The 22,801-nt window shown below is 39.9% G+C and overlaps 1 protein-coding gene across 1 annotated transcript in view; it reads right to left on the bottom strand.

The window, feature by feature from the left end:
- SYTL5 (synaptotagmin like 5) overlaps positions 1–21,099 on the bottom strand; it is a 60,181-nt gene extending 39,082 nt beyond the window's left edge. Inside the window, exons 1-3 of the mRNA XM_063393010.1 lie at positions 20,993–21,099; positions 15,469–15,967; positions 6,321–6,536 (exon numbers count right to left, since the gene is read on the bottom strand). Coding sequence (XP_063249080.1) covers positions 6,321–6,536; positions 15,469–15,587 — 335 coding nt within the window. The 5' untranslated portion in view covers positions 15,588–15,967; positions 20,993–21,099. The remainder of the gene's footprint in view (positions 1–6,320; positions 6,537–15,468; positions 15,968–20,992) is intronic.
- Positions 21,100–22,801: the final 1,702 nt, after the last annotated feature.

The raw sequence follows: 22,801 nt of genomic DNA, 5'->3' as shown, positions 1-22,801 counted from the left end.
TCTTCCAAGGTGTTCAACAGAGGCTGACATAATCAGCTTTAGAAAAAAGGAAAGCAGGGTTATAAATTGTGATAACAGCAATTTTTGCACGATTGCTCTTTCCTACACTCAGAACAGCTAGGAAAATTAGCATTCAAGCAGTTGAGTACCAAATACTTTAGGTATCTGCTGAAGTCCTTCTGTGTTAATTACTGCTCCACCTACTCACATCATCATGTGAGGGGGAGCAGGTTATGGTTTTGTGCTTCCTCCCCCTCTGTGATCTCCTGCTAAACAAATTAATGACACGCTGCTCAGTTCAAAACCAGAACATAACCTATGGCCTGCCCCTCTCAAAACCTCAGATTTTCCATTCTCATTTTTATGAGGCACTTCATGGTTAAATCAATAATAAAAAGAATCCATTTTAGATGGAAAGTCCCAGTTGTTATTTTCAATTATTTCTTTAGGGCAAAGCCCCACATTGCTAAACCAGTTTCATCCCCATTTGATCATCCTGTCTAATTCACATCCACGGCAGAAGCAAGAGATTCAGCCTACCTCCCTTCCCATCCCCTATCCTCAAGTTAATTTTACTTCCTCCTCAGGAAGAAAATGTGGGGGAAAAAGGCAAAACCAAAGGCTGGATAAAATGCAGCCCATGTTTGAACATACCAAAGCCCTTATCATACACCCTCATATACCCTCATCTTGGCATGTATTCAATTCCACAGAGTATTTTCAACAACATAAATTAATTCCACTCTAAGTTTTATTATGCTGTGAGGCTATTAAACAGAATTTTTGACCCTGTGAAAAGAAGGCAAACTTGCCTAGAAGTTACTAAAATAAAATTAAAAGAAATTTGAAAAGCACTTGCATGGTAAAACATTGGAAATGGCTCTATTTTTAGGCTCCTAATGGGAATAAATGTTACTAAGAGCTATAGATGAATTTTCATGACATGTTAAGACAGCATAATTATTCCAGAGATTAAGATAAATTTTCCATTCCTGCTTTGTTCTGCTGTAATAGCTTGGGCTACCTAGGTATTTGATACATAAAGGCAGTGCTCTCACCTACCTAGACACACTTGCAATAAGAAATTCAGACAGCATCAAGGTGTGAAATACACCTTCCAGAGGACAGCTGGAAGAACTTCATTTCCCTCAATCATTTTATCTGCCAAATTTTAAACAAAAACTGATCATCATTTAAGAAGATGCAGGGGGTAAAAAATGGTACTGTAATGGAAAGTTCCTTCTTTATCACCCATGTTTGAAAGCTCTTGATGACCTCAGTTCCTTGTATGCAGGGAATGGAGCAGAAAGATTCCTCTTTCCAGTGCATCACACATACAGGCTGGATTTACCTCAATAAATGGTGCAACAACACAACTATTGAACACAACCACATGGGTAAGGACTGCCTTGTTCTCTGACCTTAGCTGGAGAACTAAGAGTTTGGCTGAAGACTTAATTCTAATCCTTCTTATCCTGTAAATGCTTTCTCTTGAGACTTTATATTTTACCTGGTAATAACACCCATGAGAGGCAAAATCCAACAGAGTAATTTTCTCTTTATGGACATTCAAGGGAAATATCCTTTGACAGTAACTGTAAACTGTAAGACAACTCACATATAAATCTGTTTGTTATACTTGAAAATACTGATGAATCTCTCTCACTATTCACATTCAAATGTCTTTCTTCAAATTCACTAAATCTCTTTTTTGAAAGCTTTTCAGAATGTAATTAATCTATTGTAATGAGCTTCCCCATCACCATAAGCTGTTTTTCAGGCAAGTATATCTCTGGAGAAATGGCAAATGAAATGCTCTAAATATTGTTTTACAGAAGTCAAATTCTATTGTTGCCAGATGATGTTCTGGTTGACAGATGAACAAAGAGACTGTATTATTAAATGAACTGGTGTCTCACCCCTACAGCCACCATCACGTCACTATGTTGTGCTTGGGGTTTTTTAATTTGTTCAGATAATAATAATATTATGCTTTACCACATACTTAGAAAATTAGCATCTTGAAATTTCTGTTCTTCAAATCAAAGTGAGCATGCTTGCAGTTTGCCACCTTTTTCTTTTTTTTTTTTTTTTTTTTTTTGGTAACTGGACATAAATCCAGTGTAACTCTTAAAGCAATAACAACATTTGATCCTAGGCCACGTGACAAGATGCCTTTCACTGAACTGAAAGCATCCCAAACTCCAGTGTTAAGACCAGACAGGCAGGACTCAAAAAGCTCACAAGGAAAGAAATGTCAGAATGTATTAAATGAAGCAACAGGTAGATATTGGCTGATATTACCTACATCCTTTTTACTGACACAGCAAGTTGTTTCTGCAACCACTTTGGATTATGTGTGTAATTCAAGGCATTTCTGCAGTAATTAGTGCAGTAGTTGTCTCTTTGGATGAGCACACTCCCCATCCAGTACCAGACCTTCTTCTCTGACACCAAATGTACCAATTAGGTTTTCCAACAGTTCTGAAAAGCTTCTGGATATATTCCTGCAGGTGTAATTCATGACAAGGAAGAGAGCTTGTACAAGCTACTGCTATAACCATCACCTTAAATAGCATTTAAAAGATAGTCTTGAGCACGATTTGGGGAGCACAGCACCAAAACCATCAAGGATTCACAAAGGCTATAAACACTTCTCCCTGACTTTTAAGGGTCTCACAGTCTCACAGTGTGACAACAGACTACACACCACAACAAGAGTTTAACCTGGCTAATGGAACAGCTCAGCAGGGGCTAGAGTCTATACAGATATCAACAAAACCAAGGCTGCTAAAAGAGGGACAAAGATAAAAGTTTTCCAACACTCTTTGGAAAGCATGGTAAAAAAGTCCAATTTGGCAGACACAAACACTGTGCGGGTCAATGCTACAGAGCTGAAAGATTTTCCTCCTCTTCCTACCTTTTGTTTGCTACTTATAAAGCGTAAATGTCTCTTAACACTGGGTTATTTTCTTTTCCTTGCCTTCAGCCTTTTCATCTTATCAAAGATTAACTTAATCAGCTCCTCCATCAAGTGCAATTTAAAAAGTCTAAAAATCCTGATTCCCCCTGCATTTCTCACTTGGTAGAAAAGCAGAACTAAAATAATTTGAAGAAGAACTATGCACAATGATGTAACTGCAATGCCTTTCCCAAACTTCCATCTCCACACTGCCCACACAGAAGATAATCTCTCTGTGTACTCCCAGCAATGTAAAAGATATTTTACATATCATTACCTGTCATGAAGTCTTGCAGAAACACTGCATATGAACAAAAAGAAAGGAGAGAGAGAGCTTTCAATTTAATAAAGACACTCAACATGGACAGAACTTTAGCACTTGCAAAGTTTAGCACTTTGCAAGCAAATTACACCATGTAATTTGTAACAACCTAAAGGCAGATTTCAACCAGAATTAATTGTCCAGGTGATTGCTAAGTTCACTGCTTGACACACAGAATTGCAGCACAATCAGGAGAAGCAGAGGTTGCATGAGAAGTTTTGAGAAGTTTCCTCACCCATCTTTCAGCCCCAAAGCAGGACCACCTTTATTGATGTCATCATCCCAAGAGAGGTTTATCCAACCTGTTCTAAAACAACATTCTGCAGCCCTTCCAAGTTATGTCAATGTTCATACCATCTAAATTACATCCTTTCACTGCAATTTAAGTATCACATTACTTTTCTTACCCAAAGAGGGATCATAGAACAGCCTGCAAGCTGATTTCTGTAGATTTAAAACTCAGGTATTTTCAATCCTCTGTCACCTAGGCTGAACACTTGTGACTCCTTCCACTCTTCTGGACATCCTGTGTGCTAAGTTTCATTATTTTCTGCTGAACCTTCTCCAGGTGGACAATATGAATTCTGTAAATGGGCAGATACTCTACATAAAATAGGATTTTATCACGCATTTTACAGGCCATAATTAGGCTTGTACATAATTGTGTGATGCTTAATTTTTCTGCAGTGGAAAATTCTGCTGATTCATGTTTGGTTTTTATCCAGTACAATACCCAAATCCTTTCCTAAGGAACAGCTGCAGAAGCTGGTTTTTATCCTCATTTTGTGTTTTGCAGCTGCATTTTTTCCCAAATGTAGTACTTCCACGTGCCCATAGGGAACCATCACTTGCTTTACCTTCAAACCACTTCTCTAAATTCTAAGCATCACTTTGAAACCCAGTCCTGTCCTTCAGCATGCCTGGAGCCCCTCTCAGTTTTATGTCTCCTGCAGGTGTAACTGGCAAATTCATCTGCTGCATCAAGGTTCTTAACTAAAATATTTAGTTGTAATAAGCCAGGAAATACTCTGCTCTATATCACTGGAGTTTTAAAAAAGTTTTTTTGGTTTGTATGTGGGGTGTTTTTGTTGGGATTTTTTTTAATTTTTTGTTTGTTTGGAGTTTTTTGGGCTTTGCTTTCCCGAGGTTTTTTTGACAATGAAATGTCCATAACCATGCTGAGAACAGAGCTTTACAATTTTCCAGGCAGGTCTGGCAGAATTTAATCCAGGGCACAGTTATCCTAATTTGTCAGCCTATTAGGAAGGAACAAGAGAGAGTATCAAAAGGTTAACTTCAGCCAAGTTACAAGACAGCAACAGATCCTTCTCTGTCACCTATCAAAGGTGAAAATTAAATTGGTTTTGACATTATTTGTCTTTGAGCCAGCTCTTACTCATCATCCTGTCACCTTGTCTTGGCTTTCAAACAACACAGCTATCATTTGTTTCAGTGGTTTTACAGAAATTAGAGGTAGTGTGGCAGGGTCAACAAATCCCTTGTTCTTTTCCTCATTTTTAAAGGGTAGCATTTTGTTTGGTGTTCTCCGTGCTGTCACCTCACCTGCACCCATTCACTTCTGAAAGGCACAGCACTGACATTATCTCTGGAACTGCCTGAGGTAAAATACGAGGAGCTTAGCCAGGCTCCTGCCAATTTAAAATAATTTCAAAAAACAAACACTTAAACATTTTTTGTTTTAAGAGGTGAGACACTGTCCTTTGGATGTGCCCCACTGGATGCAGTGGAGTTTAAGATATTGATTTAAAAATGGATGCAACCTTCTAAAGCTAAAGGTAGAAGACACAAACCCTAAACTCCATGCCCTGCTGTTTAATATTTCACTAACTGCCTAGGTAGCCAAAGTCTTGACAGAACTAGCAATTTGTGTTCACTTCCTGAAACAATTTACAGAAAGCTTTCCCTTTCTGATCTTGTTAGTTTGAAGATCTGTTAAAAAAAAAAAGTCCCTCCACTTCTTTTTTTATTGAGTCTCTTTCTTACATCATCCAGTCCTTACATCAGGATACATAATCAAGTTTTGTTGCCCAACACATTTCTCCTTTCTTTTGTGGTTATCTTACCAAGTCAAGCTCAAAATTCCCATATTACCAAACTAATCTAGTGAATTATTCTTCCAAGTCTTTGGAAAACTAGTTGAAACTGGCTTGTAATTGGGAAAAGAGGTAGTGATTCAAATAAACCCCCAGATAAGCCTCTTTCCTTGTGCATTCTCTGTGCATGTTTTGTGCTAAGGGAATACAGCAGGAGCACTTGTTTATAAAAATATGAATATGAATCTAATATTGATATCCAACTGTGATGGACAAAAACTCTCTTACAGTTAAAGTTAGAAAGTGTATGTTTATTGTGACACCGGGCAGCGAGTGGGATATCTCCCTAATGGACTGCAAAGATCACAGGTAATTACAAAGCCTCTTATTTACAAAAGTGTTGAATACACAAAATACAAATGCATGTTCTACCCCTGTCACTTCCTCTTCTCAGCTTCATATGCTAATTGACACAAAGGCTATTAAGTAGTTTGTTCCCTGAAATAGGTCGGTGGTCTTTTTGTGAGGAGTGGTCACCAAAAGGAGGAAGTAAAACGAGTCTTCCTCATCCTAAACTTTCAACTTTTCAATGCAGATGTGATTGATGAATCCTTAGCAGAACTCCTCGTTTCCTGTCTTTTTCCAGGACTATTTCAATGGGTTTCTGGAAACAGGAGGTTTTTGTGTTCCTGGGGTCTATTGATTAGTTTCTCTGTTTCTCATAACACACAAACGTAAAGTTGACAAGCAATGAGTTACTAGACCCAGCGTAGCTTATCTTAAATCCAGTTTCTTTTAACCGTACTCTAACTTTTCACTGATTTCGGCAAAGCTTATCTCTTCATTTCAGCCAGATCAACAACACCTATTGTTAACTATAACCTGAGCTGTTCTAAAACCTTCAAAATCAGTGTCTCAGCACCAGCACAAAGTCCCTGCAGGGCTGTGACCCCCAGGGTGGTTTGGAAGCCGCGGGACTCACGCGATCTTGGCGCACACCGAGCACCTCCAGTGGCCGTGGGCTCCGGCCGCGCAGCAGGCGCTGCACACCCGCAGCTTGCAGCTCTGGCACAGCTCTCCCCTGTCAAAGATCAGCCCCAGGCCCTTCTGGCAGCGAACACAGACCCTGCTGTTGTCCTGGTCAGAGTGGCGGTTGCCACCTTTCCTCCTCGCTTCCAAAAGCTCGTTTTTCAACTTCCTGGAAGTAAAAAAAAAACCAAAAAACAAACTTTTAATTTGGAGATTTTTCCCACAAAGATTCAACTCAATGGTCTGCAAGAACTTATTAACAGATTAAGGTTTTGTGCTAAAAATCCAAGACATGAGTAAGTGCAATTTTTTTGGTTGTATTTGCTGTATTTCTTGACACACACAACACAGAATAAATCTATCCTCAGACACGCAGTCAAGAGGAAAATCTGGTAGAACACTATAAGTAACTGCAGATAGCTGACCAGTTCTGGACAACAGATAAACCATCTTTGCTTGTTCCTCGTCAATAATTTGAGTCATGCTGAGCCCAGGTTGACAGCAACTCAGAACTGAGACCATCCAGTGCATGCACAGAAGGAAAAGAAGAAAATGTTTTCTGCAGTTAGTTTGCATTTAATAATATGCCAGTGCAGTTAGTTAGGAGTACACATGCAATTCTGCACCAGTGATTCAAAGCCTTAAATTAGCCCAAACAAAAAGATCTAAATAGGCAGTGGTGTTATGCTGTGATGCCACAATCAAAGTAAAAAAGGAGAATGCTAGTTTAAATTCTGTGGCTTGGAGATCTTACCAGTTCTACCACTGACTCTACAGAATAAAAATATTCATGTTTAAGACTTAATTTTGAAGTCTGCAGTTTCAATGGCCAATGAGATGGGTCCTTAACAAGAAAATAACTGTGAGATGTAACTAAGCTCAGTGGCTGCTAAATTCTTTCAGTTTTACATACCTGGGTGTCACTGTCTTCCCATTACCCCACCCTTCCCTGTGCTTCTTTCCTCATCAGCCAGGAGCCCCCAAAGTCCCTCAGTCATGAAGCACTCCAGCTCACTGAAATCACTGTCTCTGTACACACTCTGATGCTTAAGGGGGGATTTAAAAACCTGCTGCCACCTTCACCTAAAGATCAGTAAAACTGTGTCAGAAGCAAACTACATGGAAGATAAAACCAATAAAAGGTTGCAGATTGCAGCCAAAGGAAGCCAGGAACATTGCTTGGGCCACCAGGGAGTCAGTTCTGACAGAATGAGGTTATTTGTGGATACACTGCCTTGCTAAAAGGCTGGCCAGCATTTTGCTTCCCACTGGGATCCCATGAACAGCAGCTGCTCTGCAGCCACCTGACCTGTGGATGCTCTGACAGCTTTAGAAAAAGGGCATGCCCAATCCCTCCAGGCAGCATCTGCAAGTCGCAGTCAAGGGTTTTCCTCTGCTGGCCTCTACCCAAAAGCTTTAGACCCTTCTTCCACATCCAATCCAAACAGTCTTTCTCTCATGCCCGAGCCTTCAAAATTCTGTCCAGGCTTCGTGTTCTTTCTTGGTATTTTGCTGACTGTTCTTGCAGTTTATTGATTACATCTTACATCTCCCCACTTCCTGCAGAGATGCTTTTGGTTCCAGGCACGTGTGCATTTCCTCCTGTGAGTCAGCTCCAAATGCAGACAGGTGACTTGTGCTGTGAACCCTGCCAGTGGTGCTGGGGGTTGCCACTGTGCACAGCGAAGGGAGATGATCTTTATTTTGGCCAGCCCTGTCCTTGGATCTGCCTTCCAATCAAGTCTGCCTTCAGACATCAAAAGGGAACTCATCTGCCTCTTCTGGACTGAGAACTAAAGGGAACCCACCACCACCCACCACCAGAATGCTCTTGACCACACCATTTTCAAGAGGCCACATCTGTCCACTTGAATAACAAACACACCTATAGGTGCTAGTGAGGACATCTAATTACCACAGAGTTTATGGTCGCTCACATCCCACTAAACATCAAACAACATTCACAAATGCTTAATGATTTACTGTCACCCCTCCAGCAAAGTGAAGTTGTCAGAGATGAAGTGCTGTGCTACATGGCCACTTCGAGTACCAGCCGACCTTGGGGAAATTTGTTAAGATTGATTGTGCTTTCACACAGTGAGAGGTATTGCAGCACTTTCCAGGTTCAAATTCACCTTGCCCTGGACTTTTGCAATGACCTCAGGAGCTGGAATTCCCAAAGACCTGTCAGACCTGTGAGGACTGAGACCAAGAAGATGTTGAGCACATTGGGTTTTCCACATGCTTTGGCCCTAAGTCCTCTGTTCCACCCACACCCTTCCTCGCCTTCCTTTAGCCTCCATTTCCTCAATTGCAATGTTGTCCTGTTAATCTCACCTAATTTGATTGCCAAACTGGGCCACCACTTCTTTACTTGATCACTGGTCATTCTCTCTCTCTCGTATCTTTTTTGTGGTGTCCTGTCAAAACTGTGACTTTCTGAACAGCAGAATCACCAATGAATGTTCAACAGAGAGTCTTTGGGAGACAACTGCATTTTTACTTTTTATTCAGGTTTGCAAAGATTTGGTCAGTCATGTACCAAAGAACTAAAGAGGCACAAATAATTCAGTTCCAGTTTCTTTTGGCACTTGGGTATCTGTATGCAAACCAAGCACGTGATCCTCACCCAAATGCCAGAGTAACTCAGAAGATGAATATTGTTAATCCTCAAATCTCAAAAGGGTTAGAACACTGTGCACTAGCAAAGGCTTATTTTTTCATAACACATTTGTTTCCAGTGGCTTATTTTTACTGAGAAAACTTAAATTAATCATGACCCACTGCATTTCAGGAACCTGACACACAGTTATTGGCAGTTGCCATCTTTTTGGCAATAATTACCGTGTCCTGTGCACTGCATCCAGGTGTCTAATGGTGCATGTCCAGTGTCTAATGCCTCCACTGAACTCCTTCTACTCCAGCCTTCTCCCTTCCCACTGCAACTTTCAGGCCCTTTTGTGCTTAGTTAGAAGTACTATTGGGCACAAAATATGTTTTATGTAGTTCCATTTTGAAATTAGGAAATGTTTATAGGCCCAAAACAATAAACTGAGCATTTTTTTTTAAAGTTTGCTCAGAGACCAACACGATGAAAACTTTATCAATGTTCTTGTGACTTTAAAAAGACATTCCTACTATTCAGTAGTGATGATTGCTACAGTATTTGCCACTGCTTACATGAAACAATCTAAAATTGTTAACAGGTGATAGCTGATCTGCTGAAAGTGTAAATTCGGATAAGAATTTGTTTTCTTATTTTTGAATGTAAATTGCCCTTGATGACTCCAAGGGAGCTGAGAGAAAATCAACCCACAGTTTCTCCATTCAATTAAGCAAATAAGAAAGAAAAATTAAAAAGCAAGTTAAGTGTGCATGGACAGATACACTGGATATGAACTTTCATTTGAGATTCCCAATATTATTTGTTGAGCTGAACTCCTGATTGACTGCAGCAAATATATTCATATCTCAAGAAAATAAAAAATGAACTGTCTCAAGGGCCAGGAAGAGCAGGAGGAGGAGGCTGAGTCATCTGAAAAAATCCATCATCATAACAGTCCCTAAACAAGCACAGCTGAGCTGCACTGCTTACACTGTACTGAAAAGGGATAACAAGTGCAGCCTGTAGCTGCACTGACTTACCACTACATTTATTTCCCAGGGCAGGGACCAGCTGGATTATGGACACTCAATTTCCTTCTGCCAGTCTAACGTTTGCACTCTCCATAATTTTAAAAGAATACATTTAAAGGTGGAGTTGGATATTTTTAATCGCAACTATTAAACAAGAATTAATCTTTATCAATCTTCTCCTAGTAATATGAAAGGGATAATAAAACTCAGCAGAAGCCAATTTAATAGGCTTCTGGAGAAAGAGAATCTTATCATTCATTGAAGTTTCTAAACCTTCTATTATAATGGGTGTTTGATGAAAGAGAGCTATTAAAAATAAATTTGATTCTGCCAAGTATAACAGAATATGTAGCCATTTTTCTAAACTATGAATTAATATTAAGATCCCTCTACTGCCTGAGAAAATATGTTAACACATTGGAGTTCTGTTGTAATCAGTATTCCAGGTAACGCTGAATGTCTTAACCTGAGCCTTTCCAAAGGTGGCATAAAGGCCTATATAAAATACAGCAGGAAACAAAACAAAATTTAAAAACCCCACAACCAAATAAACCAACTCCAGAATTCATAGCTCTTGGCCCAGTTTCCCACCAGCTGCCAGAGGCACAGGAATCCCTAAAGAATTCAGATCCTTCCCTAATGGATGCTGAAAGCAACATGGCAAAGGTCCTTGTTCCTTCACAAAAGCAGCCTCAAGAGATTAAATATTCTCAAACCCCTATAATACTGCAAAGATTTAGCAGTGAGAAGCCTTAAAATATCCATTTTTTTATTAAAAGTAAGCTTTACCCTAGAGAATATTTATCCCTCCAAAGTAAAATAGCTATACTGCTGCAAGAAGCAAGACATTCTTTGCCCAAGCCATTCACTTAAATGAATGCCATAATTTCCTTTAACTCTGTAAGCATTATCCACTTGCTTTAAGCTAGGTAATTTTTTCTTTTAATACCAAAATGACTGGTTTGTATGTTTTTTTCTCTTTCAGTAGGATTTTAGAAAACCTTTTATTTTGAAATTTTTTTCTAGCTCATCTCCTCTCCATTAATAAAACCAAACAAACAAACTGTCAAATGTAACAGTATACATAATCCTGAGTTTGATTTTCAAATTTCTCCTGAATCTTCTTTCTCCCCATTTCAAAACCCTTTTTCCTCTGAAGATCTAGAGTAGCATAATCCAAGTATACGTAACTTTATTTTGCCATTCTAAATTTTCACAGTTCAAAGAGTCATAAAAAACTGAATTAAAAATAAAAAAGGGCCACCTTCTCCCTCCCTTCAGTCACTTACAAATAAAGAGTTTGGTAGGATAAACAATTGAATTGTTTGTGCACGTATGAATAGAAACATCTTTGTTCTGAATTTGTGCAGCTGCTAACTTAGGTACTAGAGAATTTTTCTGTTCAGGAACCAGCATCAACGTTCTTGAGTATGAAGAAAAAGGCTTTTTTTTTCCAGACTGATTTTTTTCTAGCACCTTCTTCAAATTCAGCCAGATTCCCTTCACTGTCTGGCACAGTATGCAGAAAATAACAATAAATATTATTGAGAGTTCACAGAAAGAACTGGGCTATTATCAACTACCATTGAGATCTCCTTGGACTGTAAAATATGAGTACCTGAAGTATTTTTTGTACTTATTTAATAAGCACAGGTTTTCACATTTTGTTTATGCAGCAGATCAACGTGATGGAAACTGTGTTAAGAACACCAAGTATGGAGGCACATTGATGACAGCACAAGGAAACAACCAAAGGATGAATCTGCAAAGAAAAAGAGATCTGGCAGAAGGAATGGCAGAACAGAGCCCAGTGAAAAGAAGGAAAGGAAGCATGGGAAGTGAAATTATACAGGGTATCATAATGAGGACAAACTTCCATAGATGAGACTTTTTCTGGGTAATTCACTCATCCTCTCAAATTAAAATGGTAATTAATATTACAAAAAAAAAAAAAAAAAAAAAAAAAGAAGAAGAAGACGACAAAAGAGGTCCCCTGTTGGTTTTTTGCTAGTCCTCAACAAAACAGATTGCACCCAGCGTATAAAAACTAGTCACCATGAGAAATTCTTTCATCACTTCAGGATCGTGGTTCCCAAAGAACACAGGACAGAAAAAAAGGCACCTCTACCTTTAGAGTACTGGCAATGGTGATTACCCTTGATGGAAAAGTCTCTGATTCAAAAAAGAGCAATGTGGTGAATGGTGTTAAATCCACCTCACAAATGGCTGAGCTGGCAGACAGGAACTTTGCAGCTTCCAGGTACAGATGGCCAATGTGCTTTAACACAAGGGCTCTCTCCAATATTTATAAGCAGTTTTACAGAAACACAGACCATGCACCATATTGCAGATGTTATCCTGCAACCATTTTGTGTTTATAAATAAGCCCAAATGTATACTCAGCAGATAAGTCACTTCCCAGTCCTCAAATTTCTGCTTTTTTAAAGTACTTGCCTGTAGCTACCACATGGTGGTATCCATGCTAACAATTTCTCCTACATTTTAATGAAGTTAATACCCTAAAACGTTTCCATGGATCTCTTTGGACTGACAAGAAGATGCCATTTTAGCCAGAGGAAAAGACAGAAATGTTAATTTGTCAATTCAGATCTGGGGCTGGTGCAATTCTTACACAACTCCTGGCAACCTAAATGCTGAGGGAGAGCTTCAAGCAACAACCCATTAAAACCTTTTTCTTGGACAAAATTGGCAAATTCCTTCTTTGTTTTCTCAGTACAGCAATTATTACTCTGTCTCCTCTAAAAGCATGGCACTTGTAGCTGTGCTCCATAAAGAATGGAAAGAAATTTTGTATTTTAAACCCTAAGAAAATAGTTAATGTAAGAATTACTGATTTTGCTCAAATAACCTTAGCAGTTGAAAAAAACATCATGGTAATTCAACTGACATCAAAAGCATCATTAAAGCAGTGTTTACAACACTGTAGGTTATTTGTACAATCTATTAACAGCTTCAAATCAATATTCAAAGAAAACTTCCAGTCATGCAAGATGCACACTTAGAATTAAGAACATAAACCATAATCTTTATTAAAGAGGTTGATTGTATTATCAAAACTAAACCTCAGAAAAAGAACTTGATGATGTCTGTATCTTTCTCTCTCATGTAAGTGAAATAATTGTGCATCAAAGAAAAATACAAGAAGAGCCACCTGCACTCCAGAACACGAGTAAGGAACAGGATAATAAGAATTCTTCAATACAATGTACAAGTAAGTATCTTCCCAGAGTGGAAAATGCCTTGAAAATAAACAAAAGGGGAGTTGCTCTTTTGCAAAGTACTTCAATAAAGTATATAACAGATTGTATCAAATGGGATTTTAAAGACAGCAAATGTTCCTCTGAGGTATGCTTACAAGCCATGATTATAGATCCTTGCCAAGTTGTATTGAGAGAAAGAAAAATTAAAAGGTCTCCTAGGAAGCAGTTAACTGTCAAATTCTTTATAGTTTTTCTATTCTGGAAATATTTTATAGACCACATTCCATTGTTATCAGGCAAAGTATGGTGTAGTGACAATAAATATGAAGCCAATTGTTTGATACACAGGAGCTAGAAGTATGCATAAGCACCACACTGCATCATTAGTTATTCTAATTAGCATTATAGTTCAGATTAACTTGATTTTGAGTATTTTATTAGGGTGCTTCTTCCATTTTAACCAAAATACTGATAAGGCAATACCACCTGTGGCTTCACTGAACTGTGCTGTGCCCTCCAGGGGTGCTGCAAGTTCCCACACTCAGTAGATTTGGCAGAGTGAATTCCAGCAATGCCATAAAAAGCAGAAAATTTGTGGGGTTAAGATATGATATTAAAAAAATAAAAGAAAACAGCAACAAAAGAAACCCCAAACTAACCAAATGAAACAAAACAAAGAACCCCACAAAACCTCAGGAGTTTCAAATTTCCATTTGAGACTGGGAAATGACAATAGTAGAGGGAAAGCTTTCAGGGGCTTTAGCAGTCTGGTGATCTGATACACTCCCTACTGATGCCTTTGACAGATTATTATTGGCACACCACACATTTCCAAGGCCACCACCTCAGGAAAATAAAATTCTTTATTTGCAATTTTTTATTTTATTACTAAATAGAGCAAAATGCCTGGAACAAGCAGTGCTCCATCTGTTTTCTTCTTCATCTCAAAAACCATTAAGTAGACAAAATGCTTGATTCACCCACACCACCTAAAAGAAACACCTTTCCTTCCAGTCTGGCAGCAGCAGAAGCAGGCACTTTTCACCCCCTCCTTTTAGATGAGTCCCTGTGTTCCCTCAGGTAAATGGGCTGCACACCAGCAGGGGAATTGCATTTAGACTGGGTTCAGCTGAGGGAGAAAAGCTTTCAAAACCTGTGGCTAACTCTGGATAGATTTCCAAATAATGGGTTTAACAGTAGAAGCTTCAGCAGGTGCTGAGCATATACGTTTACAATGTCTAAAATGTCTTTGCACAATGTCTCAAATGTTTTTTAGAAAATCAAAGGGACGGACAAGGCAGCCTGGCCTTGGGATTCATGGACAGAGACCAGCAAAGGCTGGGAATTTTCCCTCTGTCATGCACTATATTCAGCAGCCTTGTCAACACCAAATTCTGCATCCATCCACACTAAGGCTCTTTCTCAGAACCAACACTGCATGAAACTTTAAAAGGCCAGTGGGGGGAAGTGAAATGAAGCAGGAAAACCATCCTTGAAAAGCACAGGGACCTTTCCAGAACTGATACTTAACTGAACTAACTCAAACTGAACCTTCTAAAACTGCTGCCTCAGCCTGCCTCCTCACAGTGTTCTCTGAACTTTGGTTTTTACTTTTCTGAGTAGAAAAAGAACACGTGGACTCTATTAATACCTCAAACATCTCTCCCAGTAGGGATTTTTGAGATAAATACCTGAGATTTTAAATTTCATTTATTAGTAAATCTAAGTAATTTGAAAAATGAGGTCCCTCCTCCCTGTTCTGTAAGCACCCTGACAGAGAGAAGAAGGACACCATCATGCATTTGTCTCATGCTGTAGGAAGTCCTGAACAGAGGCAGATGCCAACTTTCTGTCCCTCTGACACCTTCCAAACTTCTCTGCCTCTGTCAGCTCTGAAGGCAGGCTCTGTGTGCAGCTCCTCTCAGAGGAAGAGAGTTCAAGTGCCTTACTAAAACTTTTCATTTACAAGGGGAAATTCAGCCAAACCAAACTGCAGAACCTGAAATTTAAAAAACACTGCTGTGTATTTTTGCACTTGTTATCTTCTTTATTCTTTTGTCTTCAAGCAATGGACATGATTTTTGTTTACTGAGAACTATTCTAGCAAGCAATTTTCTTTTAAACACTTTACTTGAACTTACAATTAACTGTGCCATCTCGCAGCACTCATCCTTGCGTGAGGCATATAGAAAACCACTGGGTACCACCAACCATATATTTAAAAGGAATAACAAAAAGAGTTACCTTATTCTTTTATCTTCAACTTTTTTCAAGTACTCATCTCTCTTCAATACTCCTAATATTGTTTCCCTTTCATGTTCCAACAAAAATGACAAATTGATGATCTCCAAGTGCTTTGTCATGATTCCTCAACAGCCACTCTGCCAATGATCACTTTGCCCAATCAATACTTCCAGTGATTTATTTGCACAAGCCCAAAGGCACGTTTGTGTCAGAGATGCAAGATCCACACAGTCGAGAGGTAATTTGAAAAATGCTTCTTTCAATTCACTGAGTGGCCAGGTTGTATTGCTTTTCCTTCCAGCTACACAAGAAATAAAGGTTTCTCCTTTGTTTCTTCCATGGGAATGGCAGTCATTTTCCTGATTATTGGATGTCCTTGCCTCCTGGCCAGTGCTCCCTGCAAGCCTTCAGATTGCATCCACTGCAGCTGCAGAATGAGCTTCCTGAATAATTGTAGTTTGGAGCCAGAAAATCACTGGGTATGTTTATATCCAACTACCTGAAAGTGAAAACAAACATGTGTGGGTGATTTTGAAATTACCAGCAGAGCCTGTTTTGACAAAAGCTAAATCTAGTAATGGTTTGGAAGCCTTGGCCAAGAATGGCCTGCAGACTTACCAGGTTATCTCGGGGGCTACTTATACACAACTGGCACAAAAGTTTGGTGTTTTTTCCTAAGAGTAAAAAATATCATTGTTTCTGCAATACAGATCCAACACTCAGTGTGGCTTTTATCAGGTAAGAAAATGGGACAGGAAGGTGATACACAAACTGAAGCAAACAACAAGTCAGTGCAAGGCAGGAATACCAGTCAGGAGTGCCAGTTGTGAACTTCTTATTCCTGAAAACTGGGAAACAAGCAAACCATAGACAACTGCTTTTGGTTAGATTGCTGCCTTAGACATACAACACCTAAGTAATAAAAACACACATGGAAAAATATATGATTTTATTCTCTGCATTTATTTTAGTCAGAAAAAACAACTCCACCACCATCCCCCCTCCCCCCCAAAAAATGAAGTTGGATCATGAAGTTTGTTCTTCAGTTCTTGAAAAAGGTGTTTCTATTCATACCATAAGACCAAGTTACTTGTAAGCAAAAGGAAGAAATCCAACAAGTGAACTGTTCTTTGTTATTTTCAAGAAGGTCAGGTTCTTCCTTGAACTGCCTAGGAAAGCTCCTGGTGAAAGCAGCACTTTTAACCCAGCCAGATGCTAACATCAGCAGTCTGGGGGGCATGGGGCATCAGCACAAATCTCACAGAGCCATTGCTTGTCTGGTCAAGGTGCTCTGAAGTTCTGTTTGCTGATTTTCCTTGCAGGGATAATGCATGGGTGACATGAGGCATTATTCTCACTGGCATTTATTAGTTCTAACTGTGGAAAAAAGCACCAGGTTTTATTGGAAGTGGAAAGCCAAGAGGTAAACGGGGAAGACTGAGGGAAACAGTTAGAAATTCAAGACAACAAAAATGTTAAAAATGATCTCTGACAGCACTATTACTGGGTGGATGATGTGCTACAGGTAACCAGGGGATCCTGCAGAACCTCAGTGCAGTGCTAAGGCAAGCAGGCTGCCAGGAACACTCCACCTTGTGAGATATTCTGGCACTGGGAGTTCAGAGAAGATAAAAACTGCTTGATTAAGTTAACCTGACATCTGGTAATTTCTTCTCAGCTTTTCTTTTAACTCTAAAGAGATCAGTACTCCCACTAGACTCTACAAAAGCCTCAAATATTCCCTTTGACTAAGTGTGTTGCTGGTCCTGGAATATCCTGAGAGATTTTTCTCTCAATGCAGGGAGGCAAAAAATTTCTAAAGCCATAATTGGGAATCCAGTTATTTCATTTGCCACCTGGAGGGTCAAATACACAGAGCCCAGAGCAGAACTAAGCACTGGTAAGAGTGATGAGACCAATAATTGTCAGACAAGTCAGACAAAATTTCAGGGAGTGCTACACACTCCTGTGCCAGATGTAAATCAGCTGAAAGATCATTGCATTTAGTTCCTTACAGGGAAGAAATCCTAAAACACAGTTATCTATTCAACAAAATTCTGGTATCTCATACTGACAACTGAATTATGGTGAACTCTGCAAATCTTGACTAGAAATCATTACAATCTTGTTTGTAAAGACAACAGAAACTATGTCAGAGTTTGCAACATGGAGAATAAAGCAGAGCATTATGAAGTTTACCAGATGGACAGAGAGACATAAATTACATTCATGTTACCCACATTAACAGAAATATGTTTGTAGTAGATTCTATTCTTATAGAATGACTATCATCAACTGAAGTTGAATTCTATTCACAGCGTTTTGTGTGGTTTTCTTTCCAGTTTTTACTGAACATTGCACAGAATTTATCCTTCAGTCACATCTATGACAAAAAGCCTTGTGGATTTTACCTGTCCTTATCACCCAACAGAGGCATTTGGCAGCTGACAAGAAATACAATTTTACCTGCTTATATGCTCAACCAGCTCTATGTAGATTAAACACATTGTCAATTAGCAACAGTATTCTCTTAGAGAACCAAGAGGCAGCCTGTTTAGTGATCTCCTACTCAGTATTAGCAAGATGTAAACCCCACCAAAAAGAGTGTTAAAAGCAGCATCCTCCAATTATCCTATTGCTTGGGTGGGGGAACAGCTCCAGCACCACAAAATCAGCAGTGCAGGTTTTGTGTCCAGGCTGCAGTAACAGACCTGGTGCTCAAACAGCCCAGTTTTCCTGTCAGGATATGTGCCCCTATCAGATAATTGACAGCAAGATTCAGACTCATCTCACCTTCCAGATTTTCTTCTGCACTATGAAATTGCCACTCAGAAATATAGTTTCCTAACCAGATACTCTGTCCCTGATAAGGCTTCAGCAAACCCCTCAAGAGAAGCTCCTCTCTGCTCAGACAGGCTTCCTTCTGAACATGGTATGCTCATCATCTCTGCCTTGGTGATATTCTGTACCCCAGGCTAGCTGAAATAGTGGCAGCAGTTATTTTGCATGAACAGGTATTCCCAATTCTTTTATAATTCTTAGACAATGGCACCCTTGCCAGGCTAGCTTGGAGGGCTGAAGACACTGCAGATGTCTTTACCCCTCAGGAGGCAGATCCAGTCAAAAATCCTTGGTCCTGTGTCCCACATCACTCCTGCCTAATTAGACAGATTCTGTGTTAAAACTCTAAAGACTGCTGCTTGTTCTGCCTTGTGCTGGTACAAGATGTGCCAAAACATCCCCCACCTCACAGGAGACCACCTGGTTTTGTCCCCTGCCCTTTGTGGTAAGTGCTGGGCACCTCTGTGGCACTCGTAGTTGTTAAACAGGAGAACGACGACATCACAGCCTGCAGGAACATTTGCTCTGTAGGAAAGGAGACTAAAGATCCTGATTTTAATGATCTACCACTTAATACTTTCCTGCTTTGGACAACACATTATTAGAGAACAGGCCAGTATTTCAAGTTAAGACTTAGGAAAATTTGCTCTTCTTCTTTCCTGCACCACTTTTGCTCTCTCTCTAAAAGGTCCACAATAAATTAGCTGACAAAAGCTGAATCATGATTCAACCTATGGTTTAAAAACAAAACTAGCCAGCCTTTTCAAGGTGACAATGCTCCTTTTAACAGACTTGTGATGTTTTATTAGGTAGCCCTGGGGCTGATTAGGAAATGTAGTTGTTTTCATCCTGAAGTGAGTGAAGATTTCAAACAACAGAGAATTTGAGGAGCACTAAAATGTGAATTAGGACCCTGGGAGAAATGCAAAACTCTCCTAAAAGGTTGCGCTTTGTTCTAATCGACATTCAGTATGTAAACAGAACATTAATTTCTTAAGCCAGAGTAAAGCAGTGATCTGATATCAGACTTGCAAAGGAAGGAGACACTTCATTCATTCCTGCCCACTGAGACATAATCCCAAGGCTGTGAGTAAGTGAGCTTCTCAAGTAGGTGGTTGTTTTCCCTTGCCTCACGGGAAGGGTAGGAAAAATGCTCAGTGAGACTAGCCTCCATGTTTTGCCACTTCTCTTATCTCCATAGAAATGTATTTCTAGAATGGAGTTTTAGTCTCTGAAGCTATTGTGGTGGGAAAATACATTAGAAATAACATGCATTTATTAGCATGAGCCAGCAAAATTAGACAAAAATTCATTAAAGGCACAGTTTATCCTGCATATAATTGCATCCACTGCACACAGGAACCATGTCTATCCAGAGAGCATTTGCTCACCCCCCCAAGACAAAAAGAATTAAGGATTGCCTAGAAATAAACAACAACAAAACGAAAAAGCAGACAAAAAAAAACCCACCAGAATTACAGTGTGGAAGAACACACCATTTATTGTTGCTAACTCTATTAGCTGCTTGTGACAATTACAGCAGCCCCAAAGCTGAACCTCCCTGAGGGACACCAGTTCAGAGGCACAGGAATCACGGTGAACCCACTGCAGTCAGTGACGTTTGCAGTCACCACAGGCACAGTGACCATGAATGTTCCTGCCACAGGCATCCTCCTGAGAGCAGCAAGTCATCTGCACCCCAAAACACTTCTGCTTTATCTGTCCCCCATCTTCCTGGGAAGGAGGAGAAGCATCCTGCTCTCTAGAGACAAAGCTGAATGGAAGCAAGATAAAGGGAGAGGAATTATCCTCTTCTCTTCAATGGCTCTGTCATCAAATTACCTGATGCAAGAAATTGCTCCCACGGTGGAACCATTATGTTTACTTAGCTGGAAGCCAGGACGTGGAACAATTTAGTGACTCATCAACAGAGGCAACATTTTGCACGTGCACTGACTGCAGTGGTACAGGAACCACAGCATTGCCTCACATTGCTTGAGTGATGCAGCCCCCACCTACTGCTGGCAGGAAATTCTTTGCCAGCAGAGAAATGTTGTTTGCACTACATGTATTTACTAGCATGGGTGTATTTAGGATAGCCATAAACTGTATTTTCTTAGTGGTAAGGAAGTTCCTAACAAAAGTAGCCAAATGCAGCGTGGTGTGGTGGCTGTAATTGACTTTTGCCACTTAAGAAGCAGAGATAGATCATCTGAAGAGGTCACTGCGTGAACCAAAGCTGCATGAGGGATGACAGCCTAGCTGGAAACTCCACAGGAACGGGATTAATGGCACTACTGACTCTTCCCTATGCTTCAGGGAGCCACAGGTTCCACCTCCCAGCTTGGTGCTGGCACTGTAGATCACAGCATGGTGAGTTTAAAACAGTGCACACAGCTTCAACACTCAAATAAAAAGAGGCACATATCACATATGTGCTGCCTAAAAACCACAAATCCTCTGTACACTGGGTTCATTCACATGGGGGTCTGAAGTAAAATTCAAAACTAAATGCCATCAGAAGTAGCCACCAAAGCATGGCCCACATCCACAGCTATTTTTCTCTTTTCTGAGGCCCACAGCCATATGTAAGCCAATGATGGAGGAAAGAGGGAAAGGACTGCCCACATTAATTCTAATAAAATAGCAGGAAGACATAAAAATTCACAAATGTAAAGCTTACCGTGCTGAAACTGCAGGGGCCAGCATGGTTTCTCCTCCTGCTCACTTAAGCATGCTGCTTGCAGAATGCCATGAACACAGGAGCAAGAAAAACCAGCTGCACTTCCCAGCAGTGTGTTTACAGAGGGCACACGCCCAGGTGAGCAAACCAGGTGTCAGCAGGCACTGAAGGACCAGGAAATGCTTGTTGCACAAAATCAACAAATTTGTAAGGTGAGAAGGAGCCAGTCAAGACACCAAAGTCAAGAGGCAAGGAGGGAAAGCCAAACCACACTTGTTGAACGTGATCCTGGTTAACTGCACATGGATGAGATCCAGTGAGAGCTCTGGTCAGTATTACAGTGTAAATAGTAAGCAGATCCTTTGGTTAAGAGCAATCTTCAAAGACCTTTAGAGGTCTGGAAGACTTATGAACTGGGAAGTCATGCATTGCATTAAAGAGAGGATCACGTCTGAGTGACAGCAACAGTGTTTGAAGAGTCATTTAAAGCACAAATTGGTATCAATTACAGTGAATACAGGCTGAGAGAGAAGCCAAAAATACGATTCCCTATGTCTACCTCTTTCTTACTAGTGTAGTATGAGTGTGTTTGACTTCAGAGTAATTAGAAAAACTCAGAGTTACTAATCAAACCCAATGGATTCAGAAGCAGTTCATTTTTTAGGTCAGGCACAGTTCCAGCTGTCTGGAGATGTCTTGGCAGAGCTGTCGTGTACCTTCCTACAGGAGTGCAGATCTCTCCAACCACAGCCAGTGCCTGCCAGCTACAGCTAATTTCTACAATTACTGTAATAATATTTCAAAACCCAAATCATGAGTGTTTAAAGACTAAAGCAATCATGTGAAAGCTCGTTAAGTCTACGGAGCAGACCTTGCTGTGTAAGAAAGCAGTAAATTAATTTGCCTGATTGTACAAATAAGAGAGCTAGGACTAAGCTCAGCACTGACAGCCTGAGCATTCATTAAACATTGCTCCTTCTACAGATCTTCCTCTGCTTATTTTTTCAGCCCCGATAAAAAGCACTAAGTAGCACCAAAAAAAAATTTTTTTTTTTAAATACATTTTCTGTTTCCTTGCTGTAGAAATTTAGGCTCATGCAACTTCTTAGTCAGGTTATAACCCTCAGGAACAGGGAACAGCAATGCCCAGAGAAAGCTCAGAACAGAGACACTGCTGGCTGCCACCCCAACAAGCCTGGCTTATTTTTCAAACTGGAAAAAACACAGCAGCCATCAGGCAGGGGATCAAGTGCAGAATAGACCAGAGGCTGAGAGAGCACCAGGCAGTTCATTGGTGAACATAAGCCCATGCTCCCTAGAGATCCTACAAACAATGAAAGAATTTAACTCCTTCAGAGATGCTTTGGAATAAACAAATATTTAAGAATATTTTCCATATTAAGAGAAGATTCAGGGCAACCTGTCATGTTTAAGATAATTCATTTACAAACAGGAGACAAGGAGTGGGAAGAATGACGTGATAGGGTGGCAACCTTTTTCTTTTGTTTTGCTGATCATTGGGTAAATATGGTTTACCTTCCTGGCTGAGTATTTAGCCAGAAAAGAAGACACTTCCCAGGACAAGAATGGAAAGAAAATTCAAAGCGTCAGTTTGCCAAATCAACGAAACCAAATAGATCTGAGTCAAAGAATGAATGAAGGAAAAATATTTCTGCAATTGTTGAGCAAATAGCATCTGTGCAATGTTACATCAGCCATGAAAATATGAGTTAGGGCTTGAGTCATCTCAGTCTTCTTGCTTAGTCACAGTGTGTATGAAGGCAGAAATTCATTCAGCACTGAACTTTA

This window comes from Prinia subflava, chromosome 3 (assembly GCF_021018805.1).
Source record: "Prinia subflava isolate CZ2003 ecotype Zambia chromosome 3, Cam_Psub_1.2, whole genome shotgun sequence".
NCBI lineage: Eukaryota > Metazoa > Chordata > Aves > Passeriformes > Cisticolidae > Prinia > Prinia subflava.
Note: the sequence above shows the minus strand (reverse complement) of the source record. Positions and strands in the feature narration are given on the sequence as shown.